A 19704-nucleotide genomic window follows, 5' to 3' on the forward strand; every position below is an offset into this window, starting at 1 on the left:
CAACATCAGCCAACCAATAACATCAGCCAACCAGTAACATCAACCAACCAGTAATATCAACCAACCAGTAACATCAACCAACCAGTAACATCAACCAACCAGTAACATCAGCCAACCAGTAACATCAACCAACCAGTAACATCAACCAACCAGTATCAACATCAACCAACCATTATCAACATCAGCCAACCAGTATCAACATCAGCCAACCAGTATCAACATCAGCCAACCAGTAACATCAACCAACCAGTAACATCAACCAACCAGTAACATCAGCCAACCAGTATCAACATCAGCCAACCAGTATCAACATCAGCCAACCAGTATCAACATCAGCCAACCAGTATCAACATCAGCCAACCAGTAACAACATCAGCCAACCAGTAACATTAGCCAACCAGTAACATCCGCCAACCAGTATCAACATCAGCCAACCAGTAACATCAGCCAACCAGTAACATCAGCCAACCAGTATCAACATCAGCCAACCAGTATCAACATCAGCCAACCAGTATCAACATCAGCCAACCAGTATCAACATTAACCAACCAGTATCAACATCAGCCAACCAGTATCAACATCAGCCAACCAGTAACATCAGCCAACCAGTAACATCAGCCAACCAGTATCAACATCAACCAACCAGTAACATCAACCAACCAGTATCAACATCAACCAACAAGTATCAACATCAACCAACCAGTATCAACATCAACCAACCAGTATCAACAGCAACCAACCAGTATCAACAGCAACCAACCAGTAACATCAGCCAACCAGTAACATCAGCCAACCAGTAACATCAACCAACCAGTATCAACATCAGCCAACCAGTATCAACATCAACCAACCAGTAACATCAGCCAACCAGTAACATCAGCCAACCAGTAACATCAACCAACCAGTAACATCAACCAACCAGTAACATCAACCAACCAGTAACATCAACCAACCAGTATCAACATCAACCAACCATTATCAACATCAACCAACCAGTATCAACATCAACCAACCAGTATCAACATCAACCAACCAGTATCAACATCAACCAACCAGTATCAATACCAACCCGTTTTAACGTTTTTGAGTGGACAAGTAGTTAGGTGTGTTTGTATGTGCAGGGTGTTTTGTTGCTGTAAATTCTTGTATCATCGTCTCCTCGCGTCTACTTTTTGCCGATTTTTTTTTACGTACCTGTGTTTTTCTGACCGAGATTTAAAAAAAAAATTTAGAAGAAATGTTTCTGGTAAGCTGCCTGAAGCAAGGTGGATTAAAAGTAGGACAACATTGAGTTACAAGATTTGCCACAAATCCACAAACAAATAGACATTGCGAGCTAAATTAAAGCTTATATTACAGGCCTCCTCCGAATGTAAACTTTTTTTATACGTCGCCTTAAAGTTTCGTCCCAGTACTTGAAAGTCAGCGTCTTGATTTAATTACTATAACAATACTACGCCTTGAGTTAAAACCACTCTACCTGTCAACACCCCCCCCCCCCGAATCCCCACCCACATAGCCCTAAAACCATACCAGCACCACACCACGTCATGCCCTATCTAGACCGAAGGGAGAGAATAAAAAAAATGAAGGTCAAGGAATAAAACCGTAACACACTGTCTACGCAGTCAAGACAGAGAGGTTAACACTTGCAGCAAACGTTATCCCACCGTCATGGCCTACACACACGTCAGCAAAGATTTACCGGACATCGAGGTCAGTGCTTTTATTTCAAACGATTTTTGTTTTATTTTAGAAAAGAAAAGTTTTACAAGTTTAAAATCAGCTGAGCTCACGCGAGATAAACACGCAGTCTGACCTAGTTTAGAAACCTAGAACACGAGCGTGCCTCGATGTGAGCCACAACACATGTGATATTTGTACTCACACGGTCATATTTTTATCTTCAAATGTCTGCAAGTCAAGCATGAATTATTGCACAGCTAAATTAAACAGCAATACAGAAGATAAGATTTTAAACTCTACTTCCTGATCAACATCGACAGACTTAATTATAAAACAGCGCCATCATTAGCATAATTTCTGGTAGCTAATTAATTAAAACAAAACCCACATTATATTAATGCACAGTCCACATGTTGTGCACTTGTTGAAAAAACACTGTTGTGAATCAAATTCAATATAAATGGTATAGGGGCTTATATCTTGCTAACAGAATTTTAAATGTAGCTATTTCTGTAACTTTTACATATTTTAATTTGATAAAATCAGCAAAGGTGATGTAATCTATTTTTGAAAAATTAAAACAAACCTTGTGTAAATTCATAGCTACTGTCCCTAATTGAACTATGTAAATCCCTAGCTACTGCCCCTAATTGACCAATGTAAATCCCTAAATACTGCCCACCAGTGGCGTAGCCAGGATCGTCTCAATGGGCGGGGGGTGTTCGAATTTTTACCCGTGGACAAACTTTCGATTAGCACCCACCCCTCATACTTTTTCTATATACCGAGGGGTCTATAGGGGGGGGGGTTATGACCCCCCCTAACCCCCCTGCCTACGCCAATGCTGCCCACAATTGACCAATGTAAATCCCTAGCTACTGCGCCCCCCCCCCCCCCAATCGACCAATGTAAATCCCTAGCTACTGCCCCCAATTGACCAATATAAATCCCTAGCTACTGCCGCCCCCCAATCGACCAATGTAAATCCCTAGCTACTGCCCCCAATTGACCAATATAAATCCCTAGCTACTGCCCCCCCCCAATCGACCAATGTAAATCCCTAGCTACTGCCCCCCCCCAATCGACCAATGTAAATCCCTAGCTACTGCCCCCCCCCCCCAATCGACCAATGTAAATCCCTAGCTACTGCCCCCCCCCAATCGACCAATGTAAATCCCTAGCTACTGCCCCCCCCCCAATCGACCAATGTAAATCCCTAGCTACTGCCGCCCCCCCCCAATCGACCAATGTAAATCCCTAGCTACTGCCGCCCCCCCCCCCCCCCCCAATCGACCAATGTAAATCCCTAGCTACTGCCCCCCCCCCCCCAATCGACCAATGTAAATCCCTAGCTACTGCCCCCCCCCCAATCGACCAATGTAAATCCCTAGCTACTGCCCCCCCCCCCCAATCGACCAATGTAAATCCCTAGCTACTACCTCCAATCGACCAATGGGTGCTAATGTTTTCAGAACCTGCTGGCCTTGAACCCGAAGGTGAGACGCTCGGCAACGGTCATCCCAAGTGCTAGCACCAAAACTGGCAAAAAACACTGGAAGAGGAACCATGACAACCACTGTTCTGTGAGTTCGCTACACACACCAGTACTCACCATCCATTCATGGGAGACTACACGCTAACGTCCTATTTAACTCCACACTTTACAGAAAATTACACTTAGCAATATTATGTTACAGTTAAAGATTACTAGTTATACATCTAGAAATAAATATATCAGACATTAAATAACACATCGAGTTGGTTTTCTTCGAATTTTACTTCGTATTGACACTAGTAACCTGATGTTCTAGCTAGTAACTTGATGTTCTAGCTAGTAACTTGATGTTCTAGCTAGTAACTTGATATTGGATTGTCTATTTGAAGTCATGTGACTCTGGGCTGTTTAAAAACTTTGACGACATCAAGCACACAACACTGAGTGAGAGGGGGGCCCTGAAGGAGGCGGCGCGGTGCCTCAAGTGTGCCGACGCCCCGTGTCAGAAGAGCTGCCCCACACAGCTGGATATCAAGTTCTTCATCTCCTGTATCGCTAACAAGGTATAGGAGGTTCATGGGAGGTTTATGGGAGGTTTATGGGAGGTTTATGAGGGGGGGTCATGGGAGGTTTATTGGAGGTTTATGGGAGGTTTATAGGAGGTTTATGGGAGGTTTATAGGAGGTTTATGGGAGGTTTATGAGGGGGGTCATGGGAGGTTTATGGGAGGTTTATGGGAGGTTCATGGGAGGTTTATGGGTGGGGGGAGGTTTATGGGAGGTTTATGGGAGGTTTATAGGAGGTTCATGGGAGGTTTATGAGTGGGGGGGCATGGGAGGTTTATGGATGGGGGGGCATGGGAGTTTTATGGGAGGTTTATGAGGGGGGGAGGTCATGGGAGGTTCATGGTATGTTCATGGGAGGTTCATAGCAGATTCATGGGTTTCCGGTAAGACAGGTTCATGGGAGGTTTATGGGAGGTTCATGGGAGGTTTATGGGAGATCCATGGGAGATTTTCCGGAGGTGCATGGGAGGTTTATGGGGGTTTATGGGTGGTTCATGGGAGGTTTATGTGGGGTTCATGGGAGGTTTGTGGGAGGTTTGTGGGAGTTTTATGGGATGTTTATTGGATGTTTATGGGAGGTTTATGGGAGGTTCACTGTTACACAAGGTATGGGAGGTACAAAAGAGGCGGGGGGGGGGGGGGGTTCTAGTTGACATTACATTCTTCCTCCACAGTCTGTTACACGACAGTTGATGTTAGTTGTGAAACCCTATCAAATTACCATATTCATTTATACAAAACAAAACGTTTTTCTATTGTGCTTGCTCATTATATATTTGTATGCCTGTTTGTTTGCATACTTGTGTGCCCTGAAAATGCATTATTTAGAATGAGCACTGAATTTTCTTCCTCGGTAACATCTAAAACTGGTGTCAGTAGCTTCCATTCATCTAGCGGGTTTAAATATTTGTCCGTTTAAAAAAAAACAAAAAGACAAACGAAAGCAGAATTGTTGAAGGTGTTCTGTAAGAACATCTGGCCACACGAACGGTAACCGAAACTAAACCTGTCCTTACAGTGTAGCCTCCCCTTATTTCATGACTAAAATGTAGGTTAACGCCATAAATTCAGGCTTGACAGCCTATTATAAACTTCTTTAACCGCCTATATACTGTATAACACCGTTTAAAAGTATAAAAACTGACGCAAATTATACTAAAATACGGTATATCTAGGTCAGAGTTTTGTTGGTTATTTACCTATGAAAAAGTCAAGGTGATCTGAAAAAAAAAAATTTCCACCGTTCTTGCTCTGTAGACATCTCGTCCTGTGTTTTAGGGCGCTATTGTTAGCCCAGGCCGACACAATTCTCTAAACAATCTCGGTACACGTTAGAGGTTGAGGCTGTACGCAGATTATATAGCATGAAGGTGGTTGGAATGGTTTGTCGTTTTGTTAGACTCTTGTAATTTAATGGGTAGAGTTGTGATATAGAGCAATGAGGCTGCCCATCTTTTTATTTATTCTTTTTTTTTGGGCAAAATTTCTACTAATGGCAACAGTTGTATGAATACATTAACATAATTATCTGATACATTCTTCCTATAACGCACGCTACTTAAGTTTTGAAGTTGTTTCTAGTGTAGATGGTACTATTGATTTTATGTAGGAAGATGTTACTCTTATCAAATATAGCAAAACGTCACTATTTTATTGTGTTATGGCTTAGTTCTGTGTGTGAGATGGAGTGTTTGTGTGTGTGTGTGTGTGTGTGTGTGTGTGTGAAAGTACTTAAAATATATTTTATGCCTGGTCGTGGCCTGTAAAAACGTTACTTAACGTCAGAGTGATAGAGGGTAAAGGGCCAAACTTTTAGTTTAAGTTATAAAATATGTGTATGATCCCTACATCCGTTCACATCTTTATTTTCTACTGTTTGTTTTTTATCAGCACATTGTCAATATATATTTTTTTAAACATAATTTGGTCAATTAGAAATTCATCGTTTTTAAATTTTAAGTTTTAAATACGAAACCAGCTGGCTACAGGCCTGTCCATTCTAGTCGCGGGTTGTCCAATCAATTACCTCACTCTAGTCGCGGGTTGTCCAATCAATTACCTCACTCTAGTCGCGGGTTGTCAAATCAATTACCTCACTTCAGTCGCTGGTTGTCCAACCAGTTACCTCACTCTAGTCGCGGGTTGTCCAACCAATTACCTCACTCTAGTCGCGGGTTGTCCAACCCATTACCTCACTCTAGTCGCGGGTTGTCTAATCAATTACCTCACTCTAGTCGCGGGTTGTCTAACCAATTACCTCACTCTAGTCGCGGGTTGTCCAATCAATTACCTCACTCTAGTCGCGAGTTGTCAAATCAATTACCTCACTGTAGTCGCAGGTTGTCCAATCAATTACCTCACTCTAGTCGCGGGTTGTCAAATTAATGACCTCACTCTAGTCGCGGGTTGTCTAACAAATTACCTCACTCTAGTCGCGGGTTGTCTAATCAATTACCTCACTCTAGTCGCGGGTTGTCCAACCAATTACCTCACTCTAGTCGCGGGTGTCAAATCAATTACCTCACTCTAGTCGCGGGTTGTCCAACCCATTACTTCACTCTAGTCGCGGGTTGTCCAACCTATTACCTCACTCTAGTCGCGGGTTGTCCAATCAATTACCTCACTCTAGTCGCGAGTTGTCAAATCAATTACCTCACTGTAGTCGCAGGTTGTCCAATCAATTACCTCACTCTAGTCGCGGGTTGTCAAATTAATGACCTCACTCTAGTCGCGGGTTGTCTAACAAATTACCTCACTCTAGTAGCGGGTTGTCTAATCAATTACCTCACTCTAGTCGCGGGTTGTTCAACCAATTACCTCACTCTAGTCGCGGGTGTCAAATCAATTACCTCACTCTAGTCGCGGGTTGTCCAACCCATTACTTCACTCTAGTCGCGGGTTGTCCAATCAATTACCTCACTCTAGTCGCGGGTTGTCCAACCCATTACTTCACTCTAGTCGCGGGTTGTCTAACCCATTACCTCACTCTCGCGGGTTGTCCCACCCATTACCTCACTCTAGTCGCGGGTTGTCCCACCCATTACCTCACTCTAGTCGTGGGTTGTCCAACCCATTACCTCACTCTAGTCGCGGGTTGTCAAATCAATTACCTCACTCTAGTCGCGGGTTAGCTAACCAATTACCTCACTCTAGTCGCGGGTTAGCTAACCAATTACCTCACTCTAGTCGTGGGTTGTCCAACCCATTACCTCACTCTAGTCGCGGGTTGTCAAATCAATTACCTCACTCGATTCGCGGTTTAGCTAACCAATTACCTCACTCTAGTCGTGGGTTGTCCAACCCATAACCTCACTCTAGTCGCGGGTTGTCCAACCAAGTACCTCACTCTAGTCGCGGGTTGTCAAATCAATTACCCCACTCTAGTCGCGGGTTGTCCAACCAATTCCTTCACTCTAGTCGCGGATTGTCCAACCAACTACCTCACTCTAGTCGCGGGTTGTCCAACCAATTACTTCACTCTAGTCGCGGGTTGTCCAACCAATTACCTCACTCTAGTCGCGGGTTGTCTAAACAATTACTTGATCCCAGTCGCGGGTTGCTGCTCTCGAAGATGTATGGCTTGATGCAGCCTATTTGATAACCTTGAACCTAGTGACATATTCTCAAGGTCAAGTCGGCTATTGTTTTAATTCAGTTTTCACCACTTTTAGCGACAAGCACGTAGATACTAGGTCGATCGTAACTCGTTAAGGTAGTCGATAGCGAATAGGTCACGACACACTGTCTTGATGTGTTCAAATGACATACTGTGCTGATGAGTTCAAATGACACTGCATTTGTGTGTAAATGACACACCATGCTGAGGTGTGCAAATGACACTCTGTGCTGGTGTGTACAAATGTCACACTGTGCTGGTGTGTGTAAATGACACACTGTGCTGTGTGTGTAAATGACACACTGTGCTGTGTGTGTACAAATGTCACACTGTGCTTGTGTGTGTAAATGACACACTGTGCTGTGTGTGTAAATGACACACTGTGCTGTGTGTGTACAAATGTCACACTGTGCTGGTGTGTGTAAATGAAACACTGTGCTGTGTGTGTACAAATGTCACACTGTGCTGGTGTGTGTAAATGATACACTGTGCTGTGTGTGTAAATGACACACTGTGCTGTGTGTGTACAAATGTCACACTGTGCTGTGTGTGTACAAATGTCACACTGTGCTGGTGTGTGTAAATGAAACACCATGCTGTGTGTGTAAATGACACACTGTGCTGTGTGTGTACAAATGTCACACTGTGCTGTGTGTGTACAAATGTCACACTGTGCTGGTGTGTGTAAATGAAACACCATGCTGGTGTGTGTAAATGACACACTGTGCTGGTGTGTGTAAATGACACACTGTGCTGGTGTGTGTAAATGAAACACCATGCTGGTGTGTGTAAATGACACACTGTGCTGGTGTGTGTAAATGACACACTGTGCTGGTGTGTGTAAATGACACACTGTGCTGGTGTGTGTAAATGAAACACCATGCTGGTGTGTGTAAATGACACACTGTGCTGGTGTGTGTAAATGACACACTGTGCTGGTGTGTGTAAATGACACACTGTGCTGGTGTGTGTAAATGAAACACCATGCTGGTGTGTGTAAATGACACACTGTGCTGGTGTGTGTAAATGACACACTGTGCTGGTGTGTGTAAATGACACACTGTGCTGGTGTGTGTAAATGAAACACCATGCTGGTGTGTGTAAATGACACACTGTGCTGGTGTGTGTAAATGACACACTGTGCTGGTGTGTGTAAATGACACACTGTGCTGGTGTGTGTAAATGTAAACCTGTAGTGACACACCACTTGTGACGACACTGAAATGGAGTTATAGTTTGACATATATCACATATCCTTGATAACATCTTAAATATCACCTTTCCGTTTCAATATTGGTATTTATTGTTGTATTTCTGATATGTTAAAAAAATATAATAATATCTGAATTCTTCTCTCTAAAAATAAGAACTATTTTAAAGAAATACAATTTTAATAATCACCCACATGTCTTACTAAATAATGGTGCATTATATTTGGACACAATTATTGTGTCAAATTACTGCAACTTGCTGATGTAATCTAAACCAGGAACAATGGATGTGTGTCTTATAAAGCAGAAGAGTGGGTGATATTTTAAATAGAGTCAAACGGTTCGTGATTCAGACGCGTTAATAGGACAGACTGTATCTCTAACTCCAAACTCTTTATCATTGTACGAGTCGGAATACATGAGGTAGCCTCAACCAATGGCTGGTGGTGTTGGTAGATGGTGTAACGTAGAATTATGTGAAGTCTTGTTAGTGTTGGTAGCTTCAGTGGCGTCGCTAGGTCGGGTGTCACCCGGTGCGGCAACCAATGGTGTTACCCCCCTCCACGAAAAAAATCTATATATAGGCCTATATATATATATATATATATATATATATATATATATATATATATATATATATATATATATATATATATATATATATATATATATATATATATACCCCACCCGCAGTCCTGACGTGGATAGACGTGTCAGTTATTACAATTCTCAAGAAAACCTTTTTCTCCAAGCAAGTTTTGCAACGTTTAGTTGGTTTAACACCCCCTCCACCCGGTGATATCTTCAAACTGTGCACAGATAATACTAACGATGCCCATCTATAGTCGCTTATAAATACTTTTTAACTCTAATTAATCATTTATTTAACTGGAATAATATTTTTTTTCTAGATATATTTTGCTATTTATGCCTAAATGGTGTCACCCGGTTTTTAAAAACTAATAGACTATAATTCGTAATCACTGAAAATAATGGCATGGGTTCATCCATTTGTGTCATCCACAAAAATTAGAAATATCTCATGGACAAATGATCTCCGTACAAAAGATATCAGGACAAATGATCTCATATCTCAAGGACAAATGATACAATTTTTAACATTTGGTTGAAGATCTGTATAATACATTTAGGCCCGTGTAACCAAGTTTTAAAAAAGCCCAAATTTACCCTATGCACACAATTAATTAATTAAATCCTTTTTTTTAGAATTACTACGGTGCAGCGAAAACAATTTTGTCGGACAACCCATTGGGTCTGACATGCGGCATGGTGTGTCCAACATCCGACCTGTGTGTGGGTGGTTGCAACTTGTACGCATCTGAGGAAGGACCAATCAACATTGGCGGCTTACAGCAGTTTGCTATTGAGGTAACGTTCGTCGAAATTACTAAAATAACAGTATCATTGTCCACTAGACTTACTTCTATGTTTTAGTAATTTATTTTTTTAAAATCTTATCTAAATATACATTTGAAATTTGAAATTTTAAAAAATATGAAATGCTAAAAATACTAACTTTGACAAGGAACAAAATAATAAACATTATTAAATAATTTTAACTAAAGTTTTCAATTAAATAAACTAATGAAACTCAACCCAATGAAAAATGTAATAGTTTCCTTTTTTTTACCAATATTTGTTAAACACATCAATTCATCATACTGTTAGTACTGTAACATTGTGGGGACAATGATTGTTCTCACATAATCCGCAGACAGATTGTTTTCACGAATCATAATAATACAGCTAGGCTATTGTACACACGTCTTATAGCCGTACAGGATAGACTTACTTTCTTGGAGAAAAAAATGTTTTAAATCACCATTGATAGTTTTCTGATGACCTTTCCCTGCACATACAGATCTTCAAAAGGATGAGGGTACCACAGATCAGGGACCCGAGCCTCCCCCCTGTGGACCAGCTACCTGACAGCTACAGGGCCAAGGTAGCTCTAGTGGGCTGTGGGCCGGCCAGCATCAGTTGTGCTAGCTATCTAGCCAGGCTCGGATATACAGACATTACAGTGTTTGAGAAAAAAAATTACATCGGTGGTCTAAGGTACCAGTTTCTTTTTAACTTTACTTGATACTTCAATTATTAAAACACTTGTATTCAAATGATGTTTAAATTACCATACCTTAATGAACTTGGTGTAAGACTATTATACTATTATACACAATTATTGAAAGAAAAAATTGTTATAAAATTTTGTTTGTTTTATTTACAGTTCTTCAGAGATTCCTCAGTACCGATTGCCTTACAGTGTAGTGGAGTTTGAAGTAGATTTGATGAAAGATCTCGGTGTCAAGGTAAAAACATTCTTACTCATTCATCTAACAGTTTTATTTTTTACATTTTCATTTAAATAAGGATTGAAAAAAACCTTTGAATTTTATAGAGATATTAGGACCTACTTATTGACCTAGACAATTTATTTCTCCTCCAGGTTGTGACCAACAGAGCATTAGATCCATCTGATTTAACTGTGTCTTCTCTCAGGGAGCAAGGATACAAGGCTATCTTTCTTGGCATTGGTAGGAAGAGTTCATTTCCGTTGCTTTGATTTTTAAACAAATGCAATAGGATACATATAAGAAAATAAATTTTAATTAGTTTTCTAATGTTATAAACTAATATAAGTATAGTCAATATAAGGTTTAATTACTGGACTACTTTTTATCTATAACACTGAGTTTTTAAAAAATCTAATTAGGATTTAAACACCTGTTTTTATCTAACACATAGCCCTATGTAAAAACAATGTTTTTTTTAAAAATCTGACATGCATATATAAAACAGTGTTTTATTTTAACAAGAAAATAAATACAGAGTGCTTTTATCTAACAAGTATATAAACACAGTATATATTTGTCCTACAGGTTTACCAGATCCAAAGAAAATTGGAATTTTCAAAGATTTAAAACAAGAGCAAGGATTTTACACTTCAAAAGATTTTCTGCCTGTTGTTGCTCAGGCTAGTAAAGCAGGTACTTTCAAGTGTAAATAATATATAGGAATTAACTATGATTTAGATAATGATAAAATCAGAAAGATATGAACATATTTTTGTTAATGTTGTAAGTTTGAATAAAGTAAACACATTTACCCAGGACTACCAATGCATTGGGCATTTGTGTAGGTTTATAGAAGTGAAAAGACCGCCAACATATCTTTACTATTGATTCAATGGCGTATTAATAATTTATAAATTCTCTCAGAGATTTACCATTGTTTAATTGTTTCTGTATGTTTGATTAACGAGCCAATGTTCCCAAGAAGGTGCAACTCTTTTTTTGTGTTTGTATAAATGACCACAAATGTTCCCAGAAATGTGCCACCAATTTCTTGTTTCTGAATGAATGAACAAAATTTTTTCCCAGGAATGTGCCACACTTTTCTTGTGTTTGAATGAATGAACAAAAATTATCCCAAGAAGGCGGCACTGTTTCCTTGTGACTGAATGATTAAACACATTTTGTTCCCAGGAATGTGCCACTGCAAGTCCCAGCTACCAAGTCTCCATGGAAACGTGATAGTGCTGGGTGCTGGAGACACTGCCTTTGACTGTGCCACCTCTGCCCTGAGGTGCGGAGCAAAGAAAGTTTTTGTTGTCTTTAGGAAAGGTTTCACAAACATCAGAGCAGTGCCAGAAGAGGTGGGTTGTGTGCATGGAATAAAATAAGCCTAATTATGCTAATATAGACTACTTAAGTATCTGGTTATTTTTCCATAAAACTATATAATTTGGGTTATGTTTGAACCTTGAAAACAATAATTTATCTTGCACTCTTTTATCACATCTGTGTAGTTTCAAATTAGGCATATAGCTCACTGCTCAAACACATTACTCTGTGTATTATATTTAATTTATGTACAGTTTTTAAAGATATTACATTTATTTGAATATTTTGAATATAAAATTTATTTTGAATACTTTATACATTGTATATTTTAGATATTTTTATAAGTTTCTAACATTTTCTTTATTCATAATCAAGAAAATAAAGAAATTATTAACTTTTGTAAGTTTTTACACATTGCTAACAATATAATAACATTTCCATCAACCTGTAAAAATCATGTAACCTATTTTAACATCGATGACTTGTACTAGGCTTATAACAATTGTATGTAGATCAAATAAAAATTTGAAACCAGTCCCATGTGTTCAACAGATGGAGTTGGCAAAAGAAGAAAAATGTGAGTTCCTGCCATTCCTCTCACCCAAGAGTGTACAAGTCAAAAATGACCGTATCTGTGGGATGGAGTTCTTGAGAACAGAACAAACAGAAACCGGTGACTGGATAGAAGATGAAGACCAAGTGGTGAAACTCAAGGTTGATTACATCATCTCAGCTTTTGGTTCAGGCATCACAGATGATAAATGTCAGTACATTTTGTTCCTATAGCTACGGACTAATTTATTAGAGTTATTACAAAATAGTGTAGATTGAATGGGAATGAACATAATGTTTCTATTGATATTTAGTTCCAATTGCTCCTCTGTTAGATGTATTTTGAATAAGGCCTATAGGCATATTTTTATTGTATTAGCAAATGTTACTGTTTGTGTTAATAATAATAGTAATAAAACTTATTTTGAAATGGCACAACAGTAGGTATGGATGCTTTTTTACACATTAGCTGTTACTTAAGAAAAATAAATATCAACAACATTTAAATGAAATATTATAGACATGGTAATAACATGGAATAAAGAAATAATTAAAAAAACATAGCAGATTAAAGGATGTAGGCATAAACCAACCTTACTGCATAATCTGCTGTATATTATAAGTCATATATTTTAAATAAAATGATACTGAATTTGTTTTTCCCTATAATGGAAGTTTCAAATAAGTTAGGCCTACTTTTGAAAACTTTATTTAAATTGAAAATAATTTTAAAAAATGTAATGAATGAACCAAACAAATTGCTCAGTGGTTTTTGCCATCATCAATTAACTAAGTTTAGTGGTGTTTATAATTAATTTCAAAAGCATATTGTTTTATAATTAATTGTAATAAAGTAAACTTTAACAATGTAGTGAAAGAAGCAATGGCCCCCGTAAAGCTAAACAAATGGGGGCTGCCAGAAGTGGACACCAACACAATGACCACTAGTGAGGTGGACATCTTTTGTGGGGGAGACCTGGCCGGAGTGGCACAAACAACTGTGGAGTCCGTCAATGATGGGAAGGTGGCAGCGTGGAACATACATAAGTACCTACAGGTAGTTGATCACTGAACATGTAACCTGCAGAGTTGGTTTTATGGAACTCTTATGTTTTTGTAGTACTAATTTAAGTTCAGGTTTAAAATTAATTTGGTTTAGCTTTGAAATTGATTTTTGGGTTAGGGTCAGATGTAAATAATATTAGGTTTAGGATCAAGTTTAAATAGTTCTAAAGTTAGGGTAAGATTTAAATAGTTCTAGGTTTAGGATAAAATTTAAATAGTTCCAGGGTTAGGGTAAGATTTAAATAATTCTAGGGTTAGGATCAGGTTTGAATTGGTTCTAGGATAAGATTTCTTCTTGGGTTAGAGTAGGCTATAGATGACAGCATAAATATATTAGACAACCTTGAGGCTATATAAGCTTTATAAGTCATATTGATGATTTTAAAATTTTGGAATTTTCATATTGTCAGTGTTAAATAGAAAAAAAATTATCCCTACATTTAACATATTGTAAATAGAAATTACCCAATTAACATGTTCATAAAGTTTCCTCTTTCTTCATAAAAAGCATTGTAAGTTTTAGAAGGTAGATAAAATTGATTACTTAAACTATTTCAGCTTCTTACTAACCAGCCCATCCCAGACCAACCAAATCTTCCAAACTTCTTTACACCAATAGACCTAGTTGATGTCTCCATTGAAATGTGTGGTCTCAAGTTTCCAAATCCTTTTGGTCTAGCCTCTGCCACCCCTACCACCAGCAGTGCTATGATTAGGAGAGCTTTTGAAGCAGGATGGGGTTTTGCCTTGACAAAAACATTTTCTCTAGACAAGGTGGGTACCAGATCAATAGCATGTGTGCAAGCAAGGTTGAAACTGTTTTATTTACACATTTGTTGTTCAATTAATTTATTCTAAGTGAATTTTTGTTCAAACTCAATTTCTTTACTTTGGATTTAATGTTTAAATGTTTATTGAATTTTTTTGCCTTACTTTAATATTGTTTTATAAATTTGAATTTAACATTTTTATTTATTTTTAAAAAAAATGGTTTTTTAAATTTATTTAGCAGTGTTTTTTTTTTTCAAAATGAATTCAAAGTAAATAAATATTTTATGTTATTCAAGAAACCTTAACATAGTTATACAAATTCACAGATAAAAAAAATAATTGCTATATATCAGGATCAGGACTAATATGCTATCAGTTTTTAAAAGGTTATTAATATTTTTACTCAAACAATTACTATGACAGAAATATGTTTATCTTTTTATCTATTAACAGTTAATATAAAATGAGAATGTTACTATTATTTTATCCCCTAGCAATGACTATAACAATAAAAACTGTTGTACTTTTGCATGACTGTAGGACATCGTGACAAATGTTTCCCCTCGCATTGTTCGGGGTACCACCAGTGGTCAGTTGTTTGGACCAGGTCAAGGCTCCTTCCTCAACATTGAACTCATCAGCGAAAAGACGGCTGCGTATTGGTGCAAAAGTATTACAGAGCTCAAGCAAGACTTCCCTAACAATGTATGTCCATGTTGTACTATATTTTCAGATAATTTGTTAACAATCTACATCCATGTTATAATTGTCTCATTAGGATATATCTAAATTACTGGTAGTTTTAGTTTTAAAAAAATAGAAAAGATTTCCATTTTGTTTTAATCAATGTAAAAATAATTATTTGATGCAATAGTATCCAAAGAATTAGTATTAGATTCAGTATAGTTGTAATTAATTATTAAAAATTTTATGGTTCATGAATTTCAGATTGTAATAGCTAGTATTATGTGTGGATATATTGAATCAGATTGGACAGAACTGGCAAAAATGGCAGAGGTAGGTCAAATACTTGTATTTCAAGCAATGTTAATTGAATAAACTTAAATTAGATGGTTTTCAATATAGTTATAAAATTACTCATGAGTTAAATGGAATTGTAGGTGTGATTTTTATTTTATTCAATGCATAAAAATTAACTTTCAATTAAGATAAGAAAATCATTTGTGCTACCTATGTTTTGAATGAGATCACAGGAATAGTCCATGTTCCATAGTTTTTTCCAATAAAATAAATAAGCTCATGAATTGTGTGTAAGTAAGCAAAAGATAGTTTTAAACAGATCAAATCCTGTCTAAAAATGAATTGTAGTTGAGACATGAATGTGAACATTTGTTTGAAAAAATAATATTACTTTTTTTATGCTTTGGTATGCTTTAAAAGTGTTGTAATTACTTTTGTTTGCTATTAATTAATTAATGTAATTAACAGGCTGCTGGTGCTGATGCACTAGAACTAAATCTTTCTTGTCCTCATGGCATGGGAGAGCGAGGAATGGGCCTTGCTTGTGGTCAGGTAATGATGGCTTTTAGATCTGTTATTAAAATAACTATATCAATCAAGGCTAGTATGGGACGTTGCAAGTGAAGTTTCAAACAGTTTAATATTTTGATTGTCAGTGGGACACTAGCAGCTTCTGTTTAGTTGGTAAATTTTGTAGACTCTAATAAAATTAATAGTAGAATTTAATTTAACTTGTTCCTTAGTGATTTGTGTTATTGACAACTGATTTAATCATCTATTTCTCCACCAGAAACCTGAACTAGTGTACAATATTTGTCTCTGGGTTAGAAAAGCTGTAAAGATTCCATTTTTCGCCAAGCTGACACCAAATGTCACAAACATTGTTGACATTGCCAAAGCAGCCAAGGAAGGTTAGCTACTATTTGTTTCATTTGAAAATCAAGTCAACTTTTAAACTTTAGTTTTCATTGTTGATTTGTATTAATATTAACATTTTGATCCCTCCCTAGGTCAGGCTGATGGGGTAACAGCTACCAATACTGTCTCTGGTCTGATGGGTCTCAGAAATGATGGCTCAGCCTGGCCAAGTGTAGGAAAAATGAAACGAACCACTTACGGTGGAGTGTCTGGGAATGCAATCCGCCCTATTGCTCTTCGAGCTGTGTCAGCTATAGCTGCAGCCTTGCCAAACTTCCCCATTTTGGCCACTGGGGGCATAGATTCAGCAGATGCTGGGTTGCAGTATATTCACGCTGGGGCATCTGTACTACAGGTAAACCTACAGACAGCTTGATTTTTAAAAACTATTACCTCCAGTAATTATTCACCATTAATATCTTGTTATTATATTAGAACTAAAAAAATATTTGGTTTATTTTTTTTAAATGTTTTCATTATGAAATTTCTTCTACATTAGCAGTAAGTAGTAAGCCTATTTTTAAAAATGCCTAAAAATTCATTGATCCTATTGGTCTCATTATTTAAATTAAAAAATTTATCAACATCATTTTATAAAGCAGGTCTATAATATTAAAAACAAGGAATAATGATTATCTTTTTGCAGTTATTTGATTAACCATCATAAATCCATCTATAGCTTAGCCAGCAGCTAGTGTTGTTAAATAATACTATTTGGTTTCTTTTTATTTGTAGTGTTTCTACTTGTGTTTGTGTTTCTGTATTTAATGAAAGGTGTGTAGTGCAATCCACAATCAAGATTTTACTTTGATAGAAGATTACATTGTTGGCCTAAAAACATTGCTTTACTTAAGAAGTCTGGGCAACTTTTCTGCTTGGGATGGCCAAAGTCCACCAGTGGAGAAGCACCAAAAAGGAAAACCTGTACCAAATATTATTGACTTGGTTGGTAAAGTAAGTATTAAAAGTCAATATTTGTCTGTAACAGCTTCACCTCAATCAGCTTACCTGTAAGGGACAGACCATACTAAAGTTTATACATCTAATTTACTTAGAATACAATTAGTGAAAGTAAAAGGAAAAAACTCTGTTAAAATAGCTGTTAAAATATTCCACTAATTGTTAAAATATTTATTTTATTCTTAGAATGCCAAAAAATATAAAGAATTTGGTTCGTTGTGTTAAAAAATTATTTATAAAAAATGTTATGTAATTTTTAAACAATGTAAATAGTGAGATGATGTGTTTGTTTCATATTTGTGATTTAGTTTCTATAATTTTGACATTCATTTTGTATTAATAAATAATTATTATGTTTCGCGTGGATTTTTTAAATAATTGTGTTATACTTGAAAAATTATGATTTCAATCATTCATATATTTCATACATTTTGTTTTTTCTTGCGTGGGGAATTATTTCCGAAATATGTTTTTTCTAGCCTAAGTATTTTAAAGATATATTTTTTCTGGACCCAAATATTTTGAGATTTATTTCTTTTGGTCAAATTATTTTAAAAGATTTGTTTCTGTTTTTCCAGGCTCTGCCATCTTTTGGCCCCTACCAGAAACAGCGTGAAGCAATTATTGCTGGCTTAAAGCAAAAATTGGATCTCTTGGATGAATCCCAACAGCCAATGCCAAACAGACCTGCTTATGAGCAGACCAGGTCTGTTCCCAAACTCTCAGATCTGATTGGTGATGCTGTAGACAGGATAACTTCATACAATGAGTTGGACAATACTGACCAAGTAATTGCTCTAATTGATGAGGTCAGTATCTATCTTATATTCAGTTTTATTACCAATGAAAACATCATCTATATTAATTATACTAGCCCACCTATTTCTAAAACTGACCATGCCGCTTCCTTAATTTTATTTGCATTACTTTCCGTCAAGCGTAAAATAGCAGTATGCCCACTGTAGCCAATAATTTTTATTTTGGTCAGGACATGTGCATCAACTGTGGAAAATGCTACATGACTTGCAATGACTCTGGCTACCAGGCTATCACATTTGACCCAGAAACTCACCTGCCAAGAGTTAATGAAAAAGACTGCACAGGTATTTTGGTATTCTAACAAAACCTAAGGAATAAAAAAAAAAGACTAATTGAATATTCTATTATGACAATATGTCCTTTTTTAAAAAGTAAATGGTTATTTATTTCTTAAAGAGGTAACCTAGCTAAGTATTATGAACCCTGCATTCCCAGGCTGTACCCTGTGTTTGTCTGTATGCCCCATCATTGAGTGCATCAAGATGATACCTCGCAAGGATCCCTACAAGCCAAGACGAGGAATACCACTCAACACGTCCTCAGTCAACAACACACCAGCAGTTGTCCTGGCCACCAATTGAACTCCAGCCTTTTGAAGACTGCTGGTTTTATAATTGTATAGTATTTTTCTCTGTTATTCACTATCTGGTTGAGTAGATTTACATACAAAACAAAACATATTTAAAATTTAAGTGTGTTATTGTATAGTTTTAAAAATGTTTTTTCTCTTATTGTTAATACATATTAAAATAGCAAAGCAAAACACAAATACTTAAAAATTCAGTCTATCTGAGTGGGCATTATAAGAACACAGGATGCATGCAATGCTCTTGTCATATGTACAACCATTCACTTAGATATCACACTCTTTTTAAAGATGTAGGATAGTAGGCCTATTATATTGTTTCTTTGTCAAAAACTATTGCACAAGCTAGGAAAAAAACCACAAAGAGTTACATGTGTTTATTTTGTTAAAAACTGTCGTGTGTAGCAAAATTGTGTGAATTACAACTGTTAGATAATAATATAAGACATAACACTTTATCTCTTGTGTTATTGTTACTGCTAATAAATTTCCCCGGTGATGAGCTTTAAATGGTATTGAGCTTTAAAAATTGATTTGAATTCATATTAGAAAAATGCATTACAAAGCTTCCTCTTTGTGAGCTTTGCCAGTTACAATTTACTCCAGATTTAACATGCATACTCTTTTTGAGTGTAGCATTTTTTAAATATTGTGCTTTGTTTTTTATTTTGTTATAAAAATAAATATATCAAAATATAATTTCAAATTTTAGCTGTTGTAATTGTTATGATATATTTCTATACAGAAAAATGTATCCAACATTAACTAAGTCATTTCTCTGAAAATAAAAGTTTGATGAGTGGTACAAATAGTTTAAGTATTTTATTGAATTTT

General features: G+C 36.8%; 1 protein-coding gene across 1 annotated transcript; it reads left to right on the forward strand.

Annotated features, from left to right (window-relative positions):
- The first annotated feature begins 1575 nt into the window (after nt 1–1575).
- LOC131950707 (dihydropyrimidine dehydrogenase [NADP(+)]) lies at nt 1576–19683 on the forward strand. Its single transcript, XM_059312933.1, has 21 exons — nt 1576–1716; nt 3159–3269; nt 3571–3744; nt 9802–9963; nt 10457–10653; nt 10823–10904; nt 11042–11129; nt 11475–11582; nt 12081–12250; nt 12771–12981; nt 13643–13827; nt 14394–14609; nt 15147–15311; nt 15555–15623; nt 16056–16139; nt 16378–16498; nt 16598–16860; nt 17280–17459; nt 18044–18274; nt 18454–18568; nt 18720–19683. The coding sequence occupies exons 1-21, from the start codon at nt 1675–1677 to the stop codon at nt 18863–18865; spliced, it is 3120 nt and encodes a 1039-aa protein (XP_059168916.1). The 5' UTR covers nt 1576–1674; the 3' UTR covers nt 18866–19683.
- The last annotated feature ends 21 nt before the right edge of the window (nt 19684–19704 follow it).

The sequence above is a fragment of the Physella acuta genome, unplaced genomic scaffold (genome assembly GCF_028476545.2).
Source record: "Physella acuta isolate Inbredline_101_S28 unplaced genomic scaffold, ASM2847654v3 ptg000777l, whole genome shotgun sequence".
NCBI classification, from domain to species: Eukaryota; Metazoa; Mollusca; class Gastropoda; family Physidae; genus Physella; species Physella acuta.

Bases quoted from the DNA above. Each gene is read 5' to 3' on its own strand.
- LOC131950707 (XM_059312933.1), top strand. From the start codon at position 1,675: ATGGCCTACACACACGTCAGCAAAGATTTACCGGACATCGAG. The intron at 1,717-3,158 runs GTCAGTGCTTTT...TAATGTTTTCAG, and splicing joins AAGATTTACCGGACATCGAG to AACCTGCTGGCCTTGAACCC. The intron at 11,130-11,474 runs GTAGGAAGAGTT...TTTGTCCTACAG, and splicing joins GGCTATCTTTCTTGGCATTG to GTTTACCAGATCCAAAGAAA.